Source organism: Aphelocoma coerulescens, chromosome 3 (genome assembly GCF_041296385.1).
Source record: "Aphelocoma coerulescens isolate FSJ_1873_10779 chromosome 3, UR_Acoe_1.0, whole genome shotgun sequence".
In the NCBI taxonomy this organism is placed as follows: domain Eukaryota; kingdom Metazoa; phylum Chordata; class Aves; order Passeriformes; family Corvidae; genus Aphelocoma; species Aphelocoma coerulescens.
Genome location: NC_091016.1, coordinates 104,375,790 through 104,392,983, shown reverse-complemented (window position 1 = coordinate 104,392,983; position 17,194 = coordinate 104,375,790). Strand labels below are relative to the sequence as shown.

At 40.8% G+C, this 17,194-nt stretch overlaps 1 protein-coding gene across 3 annotated transcripts; it reads left to right on the top strand.

Moving 5' to 3' along the window:
* Positions 1–6,574: 6,574 nt before the first annotated feature.
* CLN8 (CLN8 transmembrane ER and ERGIC protein) lies at positions 6,575–13,753 on the top strand. 3 transcript variants are annotated; one of them, XM_069011491.1, is made up of 3 exons: positions 6,575–6,653; positions 8,357–9,000; positions 9,407–13,753. In XM_069011491.1, exons 2-3 carry the CDS (start codon positions 8,413–8,415, stop codon positions 9,719–9,721), a joined length of 903 nt encoding a protein of 300 aa, XP_068867592.1. In that variant the 5' UTR covers positions 6,575–6,653; positions 8,357–8,412; the 3' UTR covers positions 9,722–13,753. The 3 variants fall into 3 exon arrangements, with proteins under 3 accessions (XP_068867592.1, XP_068867591.1, XP_068867593.1); XM_069011490.1 differs by lacking the exon at positions 6,575–6,653 and adding an exon at positions 6,862–7,021; XM_069011492.1 differs by lacking the exon at positions 6,575–6,653 and adding an exon at positions 7,132–7,888.
* Positions 13,754–17,194: the final 3,441 nt, after the last annotated feature.

The following is a 17,194-nucleotide window of genomic DNA, read 5'->3' as shown; positions in this document are numbered from 1 at the left end:
GTGGCAGACATCACATACTTGACTCCTGATCACTGCATATAAAGCTAGCTTTGAGGAGAAAGGAGGTATTAGGAAGATTTTGCAGCACCACAGACTAAGTCAAAGGAAAATCTGTATTAAGGATTAAAAGAGACAATAGAACTCCTGCTTACTAACGTTAATATGTGTGGAATTTATTTTTAGAAATTCATGAAGTAAATGGTAAGAATCTTCTTATTTTAAAAAAATTTAAATAGACTAAATTAAAAAAAAAAAAATCCATCTTTTGCAGGTCTAGGGTAACCTGCCATAAGAGCAGCTTGTTCACAGCTGTTGTTTCAAACATACATTTCTTCCAACTTCCTAGCAAAATGTTGTAGCAAAAATAATTTTCCTTCTCATTTCTAATAGTAATTGTTGCTTAATACTCTTGTAATTGTTGCACAGTACTGCAATTTGTGAAATAACTGAATGGTTCCACTTGGATCAGGCTGAAAACAAGAAAATAATTTGTCACCTTCCATCTTCTTTACTTCTTACGGGCTGCTTATTCCAAGAAGCCATTTAAGCTGTTGAGAATCTTCTTACCATATATGATGCATTTGCTGTCATTTTGCTGAAATCCCCAAAAGTAAACTTGTCAGATTACTGACTGAGACCACAGAAATGTTCCTCATTTCTGCCCACTGTTGTCACATGAGGAGATTGACAGCTGGACTGGCAATCTCCCAGAATCAGACCTGAAATCAGTCAGAATTTACTCATGAGAGTATTACAGTGAAATTCTGCAGCTTTAGTAAAACCCACAGAGAAGGCCAAGAAGATAATTAATAAGAGAAGATGTTCTGGACATGAGGAGAGGATGTTCTTGTTATGGGACATTGAGAGTGTACAGGGAAGAACTTGTGGATAATATGTAGCAACTATACTTTTGCTTGTATAGCTGATTGTTTATTGCCTGAATGGTCATTGTTTGTTAGGCAGCCTTGTCATTGTTTGCTAAGCAGCCAATCTTAAATTAGGCCACAGCTATTGTGAAGAGGTATAAAAATAGAAGTAGAGAAAATAAAAAATCTTTCTACCTTTCTCGACTATGGATTATGACTAGTGTGGCTTTTATGTCTGCCTCGACTACAGCCACCTCCCCACAGTAATTGTATGGTCCTTAACTTCATCTTGGATAATTTTTGCAGTAACTGTTTGTAGCTATCTACAGATACAGCTGAAAGATGGTCTGAAGTGGTACCTGGGATCAAACCCTTGCTAGAGACCCATTGGTAAGCCAGCCACTGGCTACTTTAATTTGACAATTGTAATTTTACTTGCTGGTAAAGCCCCTAGTTTCTATTCAGGTGAGACTACCTGAAGCTAAATAAAACTGCAGAATGATAAGCATGTATTCCAGGAGACAGACACAGCATTTTCCTTTGATTCCTGAAGAGGGACTGGAGGTAACTGTGTGAGAAATGGGAAAGAAGGACTAGACTTTCTGGGTCAACCTGAAACACCAGTTAACACTAACCTTCATGACTACAGCTGTGAGGCAAGAGCCTAAATACTAAGGCAGAATAACTTGTTCCAGCAAACATTGTTAAGACATGTTGTTTGGTGAGGGAGAAATAAAAAGGTTCAACTGCAAACCCAAGATCTTATCATCACCTCGTGCTACTTACCTGAAGCCAGCCAGAGGCAACTGAGGAACTTATGTCCAGGATTGGATACAGTTGGTATTATTCTTACTTATTATTCCTATGGGGTAAAAGAAGGCGTTAGTGCCACCAGTGATACTGGGCAGTAGAAGGTGAAGATCCTCAGAGAGGACCATAAGAAGGCATTGACTACACAGAGGTAGTGAAAAGAGAGAGAGAAAAAAAAGATTGAATATATTTAAGCAATGACTCAACAGACATATTTATGGTGCACATAAGAGAAGCTTGCAAAGCAGAAGGAGACTAAGAAGTCTGTGGAGTGAGGTGTGAATTTAAGGAGACAAAGAAGAGGTGAAGCTGCAATGACATATTAATTGCAGATTAACTGTAAAGCCAGCAGAAGAGAGAATTTGAGATTTAGAAAAATTCATGAGACAAATGTTTGGACCAAGCAGGGGGGACCTTGAGAGTGTCATGTATCAAAATAGAAATAAATTAGGATTAGAAAAAAAATGATAGGGTATCGTGCCTTAAATGAAATTTAAAAAATGAGAAGAAATAGTTAAGGAATAATTGGCCAAAGGCTGTACTTGGTGAGGTCCAATTAAGCAGTGGACAAGGAATGGCCAGATGTCACAGGGTCAGCATAGGAATGAGTAATATCCTGAACTATGCTGACATGTAACAGCACTTTTTGAGTGAAACTGAGATATCCAGCACTACTCAGTGTTATTACTCAAGTGGTTGTATACCTCCAGCATTTTTATGGAATGTTCACAAACAGAAATGGGGGATAACCTTGAGAGGGACCAAGTAAATAATCTCCAGTTTTCCTATATTACTTCCATTATCTGGAAAGATTCAAGCAGGCAGAAACAGACAGTTTCATTGCTGTGATCTTCCCCACAACTGGTAGCACAAAGTGTGGATGCTCAGCAAAACTGAATTGTTTAAAATTTTGAGAATATCAAGTGTTTCAAGGCAACTATTTTCACTATGTGTTCTGAAGCATATGGAATTGACTAATTCATTTAAAACTGACTGTAAGTGAAATACAAAAAGAGTTTGTAGAAACTACTGCTAATCTCCCAGTAATGAGGAAAGCATAGCTATCTGGGTAGATGAATATTTTATGCAATGTAAAGACATTCTGAATCCATGGGACATATGAAAGCCTTGTAATACAGGTTATCTAAAAGAAGTCAAGTGTACTTCCTACTACCTGAGAGCAAAAAGGCCTTAAACAAGCATGTTCAAAGTACTCATTTTAACAATTGTGGTTTGCATCTAGGAATACTGCATAAGTACTTGTTGGACAAGAATCAGAAGAACTTTGAGAGTATGTGTAAAGCATTGGAAAAAAATCAAGATTACACATTTGGTATTGCCACAGCGTTCCTTGAGGCGGGCATGTAGTAAGCCTCCCACAGACTTGAACCAAAGCTCTCACAATTAATAGTAAAGCTCCCATAGATTTGAACACAGATTGTAGATTAGTAGGTGAAGAAGGTGTAAATTTCAGTTTGAAAAGAGAATTCAAGAAGCATGTCACTGAAAATATAGGATTACATGACAGATATGTGTGTCAACACAAATTGTGCATGCATGTATGAATCAATGTCTGTAAATGTGCAAGCTTTTCTAAAACTTTGGGAGCAGAGGGCTAAAACTTTTTGAGAAGTCAGTGAGGTCTTGGCTTTTAAATTAGCAGTAGATTTTTTATCCTCTATTAGGAAGATTACCAGTTCAGGTTTTATTTATGATCATATGACTTAGTGCAACATACACTGACTACAAGTGTTTGGTACTCTGGAATTAAAAAATGAATGAAAATAACCTTAGGCAGTAACTTGAGTTCCTTCATATCCTACTTAGAGGATGACAAATAGCTATAAAATGATCAGAGGATAGCCTCATCAGGCAGGATTTCTTCAATCTCCATACCTTTTCTTCTGCCACAGATAACTTCTGGCCTCATGATGCCATGTCTCCTGCAGAGAGAAAAATCCCCTCTGTTACCACTGCAAAAGGCAGGATTCAGGGTGGCTTATTGTGGACTTTTCTACCACTACATGTCCAAGGCAAATGTTTACAGGACAAACAGTTGTCTGCAATGGATAGATGAATTTGATAATAGGTTTGAAACTCTTTTCTCAACTTGGTTCTAAAACACATTACTCAACTCACTGTCAATGGCAGTGGAAGCACAGGTTTGCCATATTCTGTATTAACCCCTATACACATAAAATCCTGTTTACTGTAGTCGTCCTGCAGTCTCTGCACAACCAGCATGCTCCCCTCTCACTGAAGGTGTCACTGGTTGGCCTTGTGTCCTCCATCGTCATCTCCAAGCCTACCTTTTGTGTGCTCTTACACCACTGAGAGGGGGCTAGTCAGCCTCTGGAAGCACAGGGAGCAGGAAAAGGATTTGGGATCATGGCACTTTGATTTGGGAAATAATGAAAACAAAAGTGTTAAAACTAAAGACATTTTTAACTGTCATTAGGAATCTGTGTATTTGTAAATAAAACAGAGGAGCTACTGATTTGTTACCACATTTAATTATTACTATGATACCTGGGAGAAGTTTCACCTGAACTAACTAGTACATGTCTAAAGGGTTCCTGGGATTTGGGCATGGGTGCATTTGAAGCAGGAGTATGGTCAAAATTACCTTCTGAAACCAACATTTATACACGTGTTTTGGGAGTAGTGTGCACCAAAATAATTATCAATTTGCAGCAGAGATGCAAACACTTTTTTCAAAATAAAAGGCAGCCCCCACATGGTCGTGGATGTATAAATGTAGACATGGAGGCAAAAACCCACTGATATTGTAAAGTGAAAAAAGGTACAGTTCTTGACTTCAGGCAAGCACTATCAAATCAGTATGGAGAGGCTTTTAGCTACAAGGAACAAGTGGATCATCCACACTGCAGGCAGGGATACCTGCCAGGACGTGCTCTTTGCTCTTCCAGCCATGACATTCTGAAGATGCTGAGAAAGTCTTCCAAAATTGAGACAGTGTAGATAGGAAATATAGCTTTGGACAGGGCATGCTGTAGCACCCAGACAGAATGTCTGTAAAAGGGAGAACTCAATATGACATAATGTGGAAAATGAGCCTCACTGCAGGAAGAACTGCTTTGAAATACCTGAAGTGATCATAATGAAGTGCCTATAAAAAAGTTGTTACTAAATATGGTTGTCGTATCGGTAGTAGATTCAGAAAGTAACACTGAACTATTTCAACATGGATATGACTGCCAGTACCTGAAAAATGCGATATTGCTTTGAGAAGGCAAGAAAGGCAGCAAAGACAAGAAAGACAACAGCCTGTGATCTTGCTTTTGACATTACTGTCACAGTTCTTCATAAGTAAAAAATCTCCTTCCTTGAGATGTGACAACCTAAAGGAATTATTTAAAGACAGTTATGGGAAAGAATAAATTTGGGGAAAGCTAAAATACATGCCCTTGGTACATAAGCCCCATCATGTTGCTTGAGAGAGCAACTTCTTCCAACTTCTTCCCAGCTTTTGCTTGATCAGCTTTATCATCCTTTACAGGTTTCCTAGGACAGCTCCAGCACCCGCTAGGGAACACGATTTGATAAATGACTATCCACCATCAGCTAGGAAGTACTTTCCAAGTGAGAAGTCCTCCAGATTTTTTACTTCACATCTTTCAGGTCCTGTGGTCCTTTTTCCCTCTTCAGTATTAGTAAATGGCTATAACCCAAAGCTTTGCAACAAATTTACTCTCCCTTTTGTGCAAAAATGAACCGTCCTGTCCACAAGACCAATTTGCCAGAGCATGTCATTAGGACCTCTGTCACTCGATTGTACTTGCTGTCTGAAATCAGTATTTTGGCTGAAATAACTTGCCCTGCATTTACTGCTGAGCCTGGTCCTCCTGAGGTTGCTGGTAGGGAAGAGGCAGATGTGCTCCGCCTGTGCCTCACCTCAGTGGCACGTGGGTAGTGTTTGGGTGTTGCAGTGGCTAAGTCCACTTTATACCCCTAAAGCTGCCTTAAAAGTGGTCTCTCCTTACAACACTGTGCTAGAAGGTTCTCCCTTTGTCTAGATTCTGCTGGTCACTGGCCCTCTCCTCCTCCCATCCCTTTTCCCATTGGCCCCTGTTATGTCACTCAACCTTGCCTCTGCCCCCCAGCCCTCAGACTATTGCTTTTGGATGCTTTTGGGGGACTGGTGTGACAGGAAGATCCACTTTATAAGGATTAGAGCCCTCACTTCTTTATTTGGCTGTGTAGGCACCGAGCCCTGCTGTTCCTTTGGGCTGTCTGCAGAGGAGCTCAGAGCGAAGGTGCCTCCCACCCAGTACATTAAAAGAAGGCACAAGAGGTAGGTTTTGTCTCCAGACGTTCCCAACAAAGTGTCGCTGGCTGCCTGTATGCAAACTACCGGGGTGGCATACGAACAGATCTTACTTTCCACAGAACTCACGGGTCTGCTGCAGGCACTGGTATGACATTAGCAATTAAAAGCAAATGCACAGAACCCCTGCTGCCCAGTTATACTGCTATGGTGTCAGGACCCAGTTTTCCGCAGGGAATGGCAGCACTTCCATCCCCCATCTGGAAACCAAGAACGTGTCAGACTGCCGATACAGATTTTTCAGCTCTGGTCTGTCATCATAAGGAGACTCAGTTTAGCATTTCAGCTGTTCTAGGCCGATCTTCCACGTGAGAGAAGTTGTGGCTTTACTTTATTTTTCTTTTCTGGTCGCTTTTTTGAGGAATCACCTGGTCTGTTGTGGGACTGAGCTTTTCTCTGGCAAAATTCAAGAGTCTCTGCCAGTCACTCCTGTTGAAGACAAAGTACACCGCGGGACTTGTCATACAGCCGAGGAAGTCTCCCGGGGTAGTTTCAGCGACCTTGGGAAATTCAGCCTGAGTCACTGGGATGACAGCATCAATTGTCACAAGTATGAAGAGAAGCGGGTAGCAGAACACCGTGACATCCATTTAATAATTTGCCGTCTTTAATGAACTGGACAATTATAGGTAAATGTACGGGCTGTGGCACCACTGATATTTCTTTTTCACTATCATTCTTGCTGAGAAGGCGTCTATCAGGTGTTAACCTCTCAGTGGTGGTGACGTTCAGCGCTTCTCTCAGGCAGAGAAAGGCACTTTGTAAACAAGGCTCCCCCTGCCCGAGTGGCACAGCCGCGTCTCCCTCCCCCCGTCCCGCACCGCCCGGTGGTTGGTACCGACGGCGGCGCATGCGCGGAGGGCGGCCGGCGGCTGCGGAGGACCGGCGGGTCGAGCCGGGTCGGGGCCTCCCTAGGCGGGTTGGGCCGGGCCGGGCCGGGCGCGGCGCTCCCGGGGGACCAGGCAGGGCCGTCCCGGCATTGCGGGCAGCGCTGTGGGTGAGGAGCAGGGTTTGTGCGTCGGAGCCGGTCCCCCGGTCTGCGTGAGGGGCTCGGCGGCACCGGGGGCGGGGAAGGGTTACGGGGGGTGTCGGTGCCGTGTCTGTCCGGGGGCGGAGGAGCTGTCGCGGCCCTGCTGGAGCCAGGGCTTGCGGTAGTGGGTCGCGCGGTTCAGGGCCTGGTCGTGCCGTGCGATCGGTGTGTTTTGCCCTGGTTTTCCCCGGGGAGATGAGGGCGGGGGGCTGCTGGGACTTCGAGTCGGTTTTGCCTAGTGTGAGGCCGTGGGGTGGGCGAAGGGCCTTCAGGGCTCCCAGCCCAGCCCCCTCCTTGGAGCGGGGCACCTGCGAGCAAAGGGCAGGGCGAGTAGGTGCTCCACAGGATGCACCATGGGGAGCGGTGGTGGCATTTGCTGCCCGCTAGAACAAGGCGAGAGCTTCTCACCGGGCGCTCAGCCCTCGGTGGTCTTCGTGGTTTTTTCACTTGCATTCACCAGACTCCCAAACGCACAGTGGTGTTAAGCACTTACAGGCTGCGGCGGGTGTGGTGGTCATGCTTATATCACCTATATGGTTCATAAAACGAGCTGTAGTTCAAATATTTCAGTATTATCTGACTTTTCCCTCCCCACAAGACTTTGTTTTTGAACTACAGTGTGTTCAGGAAGTTTCAGACAACTTGAGGCACTTAATGCTGGGCTGTTCAGCTAATTACACTGATGTTGCTAATAATATGTAATAATGTTGTTTGTTTGCATTCCATACTCTTTTTCCATTTTTTAATATGTTTTTTGTTGGAAAGTAGTTTAATATTCAGAAACTGATAGCAGAATCTTGTTTTGAGCCACGATCATTACAGCCCTGTTTTGGTGTAAGTGGTCCCCCTTACTGCATTAGTTTTCTGTAGTTTTATTTCCTGGATCTGTATTTGAGATTCTGAATTGCACCCAAAGCTGTAGCAAATGGTGGAAAATCAGTGCGGGAAAAGCAGGGGACTAGGACAATAACTGCGTGATACTGTTGAAATAAAAGTTTCATAAGTAACAAAACAGGATTTGCTTCTTGTATTTTCTCTTCCTCTTTCTTGCCTTCCTACTTGACCCTCTTCTGCCTTTGCTTCAGTGCATTACTTTGTATTAGTAGGGACTTTGCAGGCCAGTTGTTAATCTTAAACATGTTGCTTAAGTTTTTTTTGTCTGTCTACCTGTCTTTGGGATGACTGTGCCTAATGGCAACAGGACCAAAGTCCTAACTGCAGTGGATGTGAGCACTCTATGGTTTAGAATCTATATATATGGATGTACTTAAAAATTCACAATTTTTTTTCTCCTTGTTCCAGATGGAAAAGAAGAGTTCATGCTTACTGGTTTGCAGAATAGCTGAGGCTAAATAGGCATGAAGGAGGCTGTAGTGGGGATGAGAAGTGTCAAAAGAGAAGAAATGAACGCTATAAATGATGATCCAGTGTTTGGGACCATTTTTGACTGGGACTATCTCTTATGGGAAGTTCGTTTGACATTTTTAGCTGCTGGTTTTTTTATCTACTTGGGAGTATTTCTTCTGTCTCACTGGTTGTCTTCTTGGAGAAGTACCACTTACCGTGCCTTATATGCAAAGGAGAAGGTGTTTTGGAATATGGCAGTCACACGTGGTGTGTTTGGACTTCAGAGCTGTGTTGCTGGGTTATGGGCTTTGCTCATAGATCCTGTTTTTCATGCTGACAAAGTCTATTCACAGCAAAAGTGGAGTTGGTTTAACTGTTTAATAGCAGCGGGATTTTTCTTGCTTGAAAATGTAGCAGTTCATGTGTCAAACATTATTTTTAGAACATTTGATGTTTTCTTGGTAGTTCATCATTTGCTTGCTTTTGGTGGCTTGGCTGGTTTAGTAATCAATGTGAAATCTGGACATTATCTGCCTTTGATGGGAATGTTGCTGGAGATGAGTACTCCCTCAACGTGCATTTCCTGGATGCTTCTGAAGGTAAGAATATGACAGTTTTCAGATTATGCTTATAACAGTTTTCATGCATTTCACTTGTTTGTAAATAATCTGTATGGTTTGTTTGGATAGTTTTTCATCAAAACTGCATTTATCCATCTGATATCTATGTTACTGTCATACCTGCTTTTGTCATGTTGGCACTTCTGCAGGCCTCCATGTAGGTTTCTCTCTGGTGCTGTGTGCATGTCAACAGTGGAATGGTATAGATCCATACCAAGTTTGGGGTGCCATGTACATGTGGAATAATACTGCACTATGAGGAAAAAATGCCTGAGAGTGTGTGTATATGAAAGTTGGATATTTGCATTAGTTCTACAGATTCCTCAGTTCCTTATCTTGAAGTAACAATCTCACTTCTGCATACTTTGTGTTCTTGTTTTTCTAGGCTGGCCGTGCTAACACCTTTTTCTGGAAGGCAAACCAGTGGGTGATGATCCATCTGTTTCACTGCCGCATGATTCTTACCTACCACATGTGGTGGGTGTGTATTTTCAATTGGAATTCTGTCATAGAAAACCTGGGACTTCTTCACTTTATTGTTTTATTCTCGGGATTATTTGCTGTTACGCTAATACTTAACCCATACTGGACATACAAAAAAACTCAGCAACTCCTCAGCCCAACTGACTGGAACTTTGAAAATAAAGCAATGGAAAATGGAAAATTAAATGGTGAGACACATCAAAAGAAGGGGATATAGCACTGAAACAGCAATGTCCCAGCAAGGTAACGGAAGAATACAACGCAAAGTCATTCTTTGCACATGAACTAGAAGATTTTGCAAGATGCTCATTGACACAGTGACTCCTTGCTGGTAGCATTCTGTATGCATCACAAGTGTTGAAAAGCATTGTTTGTGTTTCTTATGTGCATACACATAAGAACTTCAACCCTTGTTACAAATTACGCCAACAGTTTGTCAGGTTGGACAGTATTTCATAATTTAGTAGTGATGTGCTCCCTAATGCCATCTTTTTTCCTAATACTTCAAAGTGGCTTTACAGTTAAGTCATCTCTTAAGCTCAGCTTGAATCAAGTTTAGCTGGAATCCTATTTCACATATGGTAGAGATGCTGATACTGAAAATTATGTTAAATTGTTTGTTAAGATCAATTATGATCCAAGTTAGGTATGCATGGGTACCTAATTCCTGTGTGCCAGTGAATCATTCCAAGTGGCAGAACCGGTCAGTGGTAGAATGCATGGCCCGGGTTTGGGTTTTGTTGTTGGTTGGTTTGTGGGTTTGGGGTTTATGGGTATTTGTTTTTGTTCTTTTTTTTCTTTTAAGTGCACTTAAGGAACAGGAAAATAACAGTTTGAGTGTTTGCTGTCAAAGTTGTAGTTTTCAGGTTGCCCTGCCCTCGGTATGGGAGGAGTTCATATCCATCAAAACCATACCTGTGGAGATCCATGCATTTGCGAAATGAGTGGTCTAGTAGGTAATCATAGTGGCCCCTTTTGGACTTGAAATCAATGAAATACAAGGGGCAACACCAGAAGGTGACTCTGTATTGTCCTTGAAAAAAATGCTGCTTGATTAGTAAAATTATTTTGTTTGTAGGTCCCACATGAGGGCTCATGCAATTGGTTCCACTAGTGTTTCTGTTATGGATCCTCTTATTTTTTGGAATGCACTTAGTTTTAGATGGTTTCAGAATCTGAGGTGACTCCTCTGTGGAGGAAAGCCTGTATCACCTCCTGTGGGAATTTGGTTGTTTTAATATTTTTATTTAACTTTAAAGAACATACCAAGAGACACTAACAATCCTTTGCACTTTATCTGCCACATCACAAAAATCTTTCCTTGACCTGAGAAACTGGGTTGCTCTTTAGATAGGGACTTACTGGTTGATGGCTCCTGGGCGAAATATTGGGAAGTGGATGGAGGGACACAGATCACGATAGAAGAGGGTGACGCCTAGTGGCAGGAGAATGACAGGTATTAATTTTCGTGCATGGAACTAATGAGATTTAAAAAAATGGTTAAGTGGAACTCTGTGTGACATGACTGCTGCACAGATTTATTTCCCAAAGCAGTAAGACTGGGTGAGCCCAAGCTGTGAAGAATTCATGGTCAAGCCATGAATTAGAGACTTTGTGGACTGATCTGTGGTGGAGCATATTGTTTTAAATGTGTGAGGGAAGCACTCTTTGGTGTAAACAGCCCCATTTTTTAATTTTTGGTGGGAATGTCTTTGATTTGTTCTGAGTGAAGGGAGTGGTCAGGTTACTGTGTTCCCTAATTTACTCTGTGTGAGCACAGAGTTGAATTGCTGTTCGATGAGGGAGAGGAAGCTTCTTACTTTAGGTCACAAATATATAGCCAGATCTTGTTGTTAATGATGAAGTGGTGAATATCTGAAACTGCCTATTTAAAACCAGGGTGAGAGGGTCACAGTTATTTTACAGAGCAACCCTGTCTGTTATTGTGCTGATATTTAATAGATAAAATCTAAATTTACCTTCTTATTTCTAAGCTGGGCAGAATGAAGTTGCAGTGTTGCTTGTCTGGGCACCATCCTATAATAAAAAGGGTTCTTAAAAGCTTGAAATGATGTACCTGTCCTGAGGAGTTGTGTGTGGGAGAGTAATGTTAAAAGTACTTCGGAAGAAACCAGACGGTTGAATTCTTTGGCAGTGGAACCAAAAAATATGATCTGAATGCATATCTTGCAGAATCCAAGCCTCACTTGCAGGAATTTCAGGGAGAAAGAGAATAAGTCATCAGGTATCAGAATGATGGTGTACTCTATGAAGCTTAAAACTTGAAGGTTTGGATTCAATAAAACAAGGTGATAATTGTTAAAATCTCAGCTACAGAATTCTGAAGAATCCTAACAGAAAATGGAAGCATCAGAAAAAGTTTGGGATGAGTGTGTAATTCTTATAGTGGCTGGGTAAAGAATGTGAAGTTCCTATGTGCTAAAATAAAAGAATATGGAGGGTGGGGTTAGTAGTGAATTGAGACTGAAAAAAGACAGGTGGAAATTTATGTCATAGCACCAGATGTCTAAAGTTTAATATTTTATACTCTTAATTTGTATAATTTTATTAAGTGAATTTTAAATCTTGCATTAAAATTATGTTTTAGCATCATAATGCAGTCTTCTTAGTTTACTTCCTAGAGTGAGTTTTTTCACAAAAAGACTGTTGGGCTTTACATATCTTAACTACATAATGAATAATACTTCAGAGCCCCTGTTAACCAAAACACTGGTAGAACAAGAAAGCTATGCAATAAAGCAAATAACAGCACTTATTTTATTTCTGTTGGTTTGAGAGTACTTTACAGTCCAGCTAGAAATATAACAAAAATACAGACAACCATTCTTCATTTTGGTGGCTTAACGTTGGAGTTACCAATTCTGTTACACAGAGCCTCTTTTTTTATACTTGAGTATGAAAGAACCTTTTATAAGGGCATGTAGTGATAGGGCAAGGGCTTTAGTTTAGGCTTTAAACTAAAAGAGAGGAGAGTTAGATTATATTAGGAAGAAATTGTTCCATATGAGGATGGTGAGGCATTGGAAAAGGTTGCCCAGAGAAGTTGTGGATGCCCCATCGCTGGAAGTGTTCAAGGCAAGGTTGGGATAGGGCTTTGAACAACCTGGTGTAGTGGAAGGTGTCCCTGCCTACAGCAGGAGGGTTGGAACTAGATGATCTATAAGGTCTCTTCCAATCCAAAACTTCGGTGTTGATTCTTCACTGTCTATTGACTGCTCCCTTTAGGAGGATTTTCTGGTTTATTATTGTGGATGACTGTCACATTTCTCTGAAGTGAGTTTGAAAAAGTTCTTGAACTGAGGGTTTTGGTGTGTATTTACTCTTATAACTAACTGCTGCTTTTCAGCCCAAAGGTAGAGTAGCCATAGCTTGTTTGTAAATTTTATTGAAGTGAAACTAATCCCAGTCCTGTTGGGCCTTCTTATATATATACAACCTCATCCACAATCCCATTTAGAAAAATTCAGTCAGCTTCAGTAGTGGCTGGATTGGGTCACAGGGTGTGCTGCTGTGGATTTGGAAAACTTGCATAACATGATATTGAATGAATTACTTGTTTGCCAAGGTGGCTGCTAGGGACTTGGCTCTGCTTTCTTGTTCAACAAGCTTATTTGAAGGAATGGTGTTTGTGTCACCTTTCTGGCTGAAGCTTTTTTTTTTTAAAAAAACAACAAAACTACAAACCAGCAAACTGTGGTGGGAGTGATGGTGTTCAGTTTTGTTTTGTTTTTTAAAGAAAAATATCTGATCTGAGACACCTTGTCCAGTCATCTGGTTCTTACTGTTTTTATACAACATTCCTAAATCACAGCTTGTGTTTTCCTCCATTTCTGTCCTGTTTTTTTTTCCAAAATTTGTCATAGTTTCCCCCCGAACCCACCAATTTTTCTATTAATATTTTTTCTTACTTGCAACACTGGTCATGATCTTGGAGGAGTCACATTACCACTGCAATATTTTTGTTTAGTAGTTTTCAGTACATCCTGTCAGGCTTATCTTCCACTAAATACCCATGTCCAAATCTTTCAGAGTTTTTTTGTGTTTTCCTGATAACGTGGATTAAATATTGATGTGATGTACAGTTATAAGAAACCTTCTTTAACCTCAGGGAGACTCCCCCTTAAAGTGAATTTAAAAATGTTAAGCAAACTCAAGTCTGCTCTTGTACAATATAACGTTTGTTGAAAAGCATCTTTACACTGTACATAAATAAAAGTATTTTATCGAATAGCTCTATTGTGTTTCATTTACTGATGAAAATAATGTCTTTTGTTTTTTACTTGCTATTTGTAGCTTAAACAGTTTTTGCAGTGTATGCACTAAAAATGATTTATTTTGAAATGTTAAACTTGACAAAGATAATGTCATATTCATGGACATAGCTGTAAAAATCTTGTAAACCAATGTCCCTTCACCAGCATTTAGTGTATTACTCCCACAAGCATATTTAGAACACTAGAAGCTGTGCTATATGTAAGTATGTATTAAAAACAGTTTAAAAAAAATCTCTTGGGAGTGACCCTTCTGGCTTGTGTATTTGAAGTGTGTGGTCCATTTTTGCATTAGGCTCTAACTGTGAAGACACTTCATTTGGTACCACGTGACACTTCGTGGTTTAGTATGAGCTGCCTTAAACAACAAAAACTTGTCCCATTGCAAAATAGTAAAATACAGGTCTAAGCATTTCTTTCATGATGCTTTGTAGGAATTAATTCCTGATGCTTTTTAGATTAGTGAGTTAAAGGAACACAGCATCATTACTGGCATTTTAATTATTCTTAAAAGAATGCACAGTGCAAGCAACTGGTTGGCTGCCTCTGCAGTGAAGTCCCCAAGATTAATTGAAGCAGAAGCAAGACATTCAAGTGTACTAACTGAGATGTGTGTGGGTACAGACGGATGAGAAGAACAATGTCTATTAGTGTTTGTATGAGTAAAGTCTTTTTTCTTTTTTTTGTAAATGATCTGTAAAATAAATATTATTAAATGTTATTTTTCCTATTCAGGTGTTTTCAATGAATAGGTAAATATATTTACTATAGTTTTAAAAAATTCTCAGAAAAATATTGTAACACACTTGTGCCGACAATGTTATACAGTAATTACAATCTTTTGGTCTTGTGTCATTGCACTGGTACTTAAATTGGAACAAAAAAATGCAAGCAGTGGTCATTAATGAATTAAATTATGCCTGTTGCTGTAGTTGTCAGCCCCCAGATGGGTTTCCAGTGTTGGAAGAGACATTTCATGCTCTCGATATGATTAACTAATTAGCATGTTCTGCTAGTGGTGGTGTCACAGAGCAGGAGCAAGTATTTTGCAGCACATTGTGCCTTCCTGTTTTCTGTAAATTGAATGCTGGTGAATGGGATGGAATGATGATGATAAAGCAAACCTGCAAGGCAATAGCAGTCCTTGTTCATAGTTCAAGGTGGCAGATAGGCCAAGCTTGAAAGGAGCAGGGCCTGCTCATCTGTTCACAAATAAGAAAGCAAGGAAATTGTCTATGCCATTGCTTGCTGCTACTGTGTGTATGTTCTGAGAGCCAGCTAGGGTCACTTCTAAGTCATTAGGAATATGACCTGAGCGGAGAGAGTGGAAATTTAATACTAGCTTTGTCAGATGCATTACTTCTGTTCTGAAGTTTTTATTTCCTTTTATGATGGTAGCTGCCTCTACTCCTTTGCTTGGCTTATGTTAGTGTGCTGTGTAAGCTGACAATGTTTTCCCCACTATGTCCTCCGTAAACAACTGTGAGGTTTTAGTACTGGTAATTGGTTCTGGCAGCTCCAGGTACTTGCTCAGATTTATACATTGTTATATAGATCTGAAACTTCCTTCTCTTGCCTTGCTGCTTCTGCTGCTAAAAGCAGTTTACCGGGTGAACACTGCATTTTGTTACTGAAGCTGTGCTCAGTCAAGTTTAAGCATGGGGCTTGCACCAAGCAGGGGACAAAATATACCTGAGGAAGGACTAACTTTGTAGAAGGTAGAGAGCTGACTTTCCTATGTTTCTGGACCTTGCAGTTCTGCTGTCAGGATCTTTTAAGTGTAAATCAAGGTGATAGCTATGATACCTTGAAAAACAAAGCCATGCAGACAAACTACAGAAGTATATAGAGTACTTTTACATGGAGGTTTGCGTAGAGTAGGCATAGAGCATCTAATGAGCTTGTTCATCTTGTTTTGTGGGTCATATTTGTGATTGATGGAGGCAGACAAAGAGGTTTAATCAAATTAGAGAATTTATTAATTACAGCAAGCAAGGCATAAGCAAAATCAGCGCTGGGCGACAGGGGAGTCCCCGCTCCACCGAATTGCCGCAGGGGTTTGCAAATTTCAGTCCTTCTTTTATGCAGGATCGTTTCCTGTTAACTCTTCTTTAAGGGAGTACTCTGCGCATGTGTGAACTTGTTGCTAGGGGGTCGTTTTCTGCCTTCTGGTGGTCGATGGCTGAAGGCTAGTAGTCTTCTTCAGGTGCCCTCTGGGTGACCTTTTCCATATTTGGTCAGTTAGTATCCCCTGCTTTTCTTCCTGGAGCTTAAACAATAGTACACTTACAGCACTTACAACCTTTACATATAGATTTGTTAAGACATTTCCTGTTATGTACATTGTGGCCTGTGTCAGCTCTTTTCAATGAACAAAATACCCTCATTTATTACAATCCCCCCTTTTTCTCTTGTTCATTTTTGTTCATTGAATCTTTTTAGCTCCTGTTTAGCTAATTCTAACATTTCTTCTTCATGATTTTCTGATATCTGCTGGTATTTAGCCCTAAGGAGCATTAAATGTGCTACTTCTAAGCGCCCTTTTACTATGGAGATCAACTTATTAAGTATACACGGCCCAAATGTGAGTCCTAGGACTAACAGAATTAGAGGCCCTGCGATGGTAGATAACAAAGTGGTTAACCAGGGTGAATGGTTAAACCAGGATTCATACCAGCTCTGTTGTGCCTCTCTTTCTCTTTTCCGTTGTTCTAGCCGTTTTCTTAGTTCAGTCATGGTGTCTATCACTACCCCAGTGTGGTCTGCGTAGACACAGCATTCTTCTTTGAGTGCTACACACAGTCCTCCCTGCTGAAGGAATAATAAGTCTAAACCCCTCCTATTTTGTAGGACTACTTCTGATAGAGATCTTACTGATTTTACTAGGCCATCAATTGCTTGTTCTATTCGGCTTAGATCTTCATCTACTGAGACCCTTAGTGCTCTTAACTCTTTTTGCTGGGTGACTAAGGATGCTATTCCAGTTCCTGCCCCAACTCCTCCTATAGTGAGAAGGGTTGCTATGGTTAATGCAGTAAAAGGTTCTCTTTTTACTAGGTGATGATCTGCTGTGGTGTGTTGTTGGTACATGTATTCACTAGGATGATACGTGATTCGAGGTATGATGGACACTTGAATACAATAATCGTGGGTGTAATTAAATAGTTTGAGCGAAAGGCAGGGTGTGATTCCTATATTGTTACACACCCATTTAGTATTTGCGGCTGGGAGCAACCAATCTGCAGGTTTTTCATCTTCTTTAGGTGATATCTTTACCTCACACAAATGTTCTTTATGTTTTGGAATGTTTCCTATACATCTTCCTTTCCCAGTTACTTGAGACAAAGTCAGTCCTTGAATTGATTCTTTTCTCTGTTTCCAAAGACATTGTGCTGGGT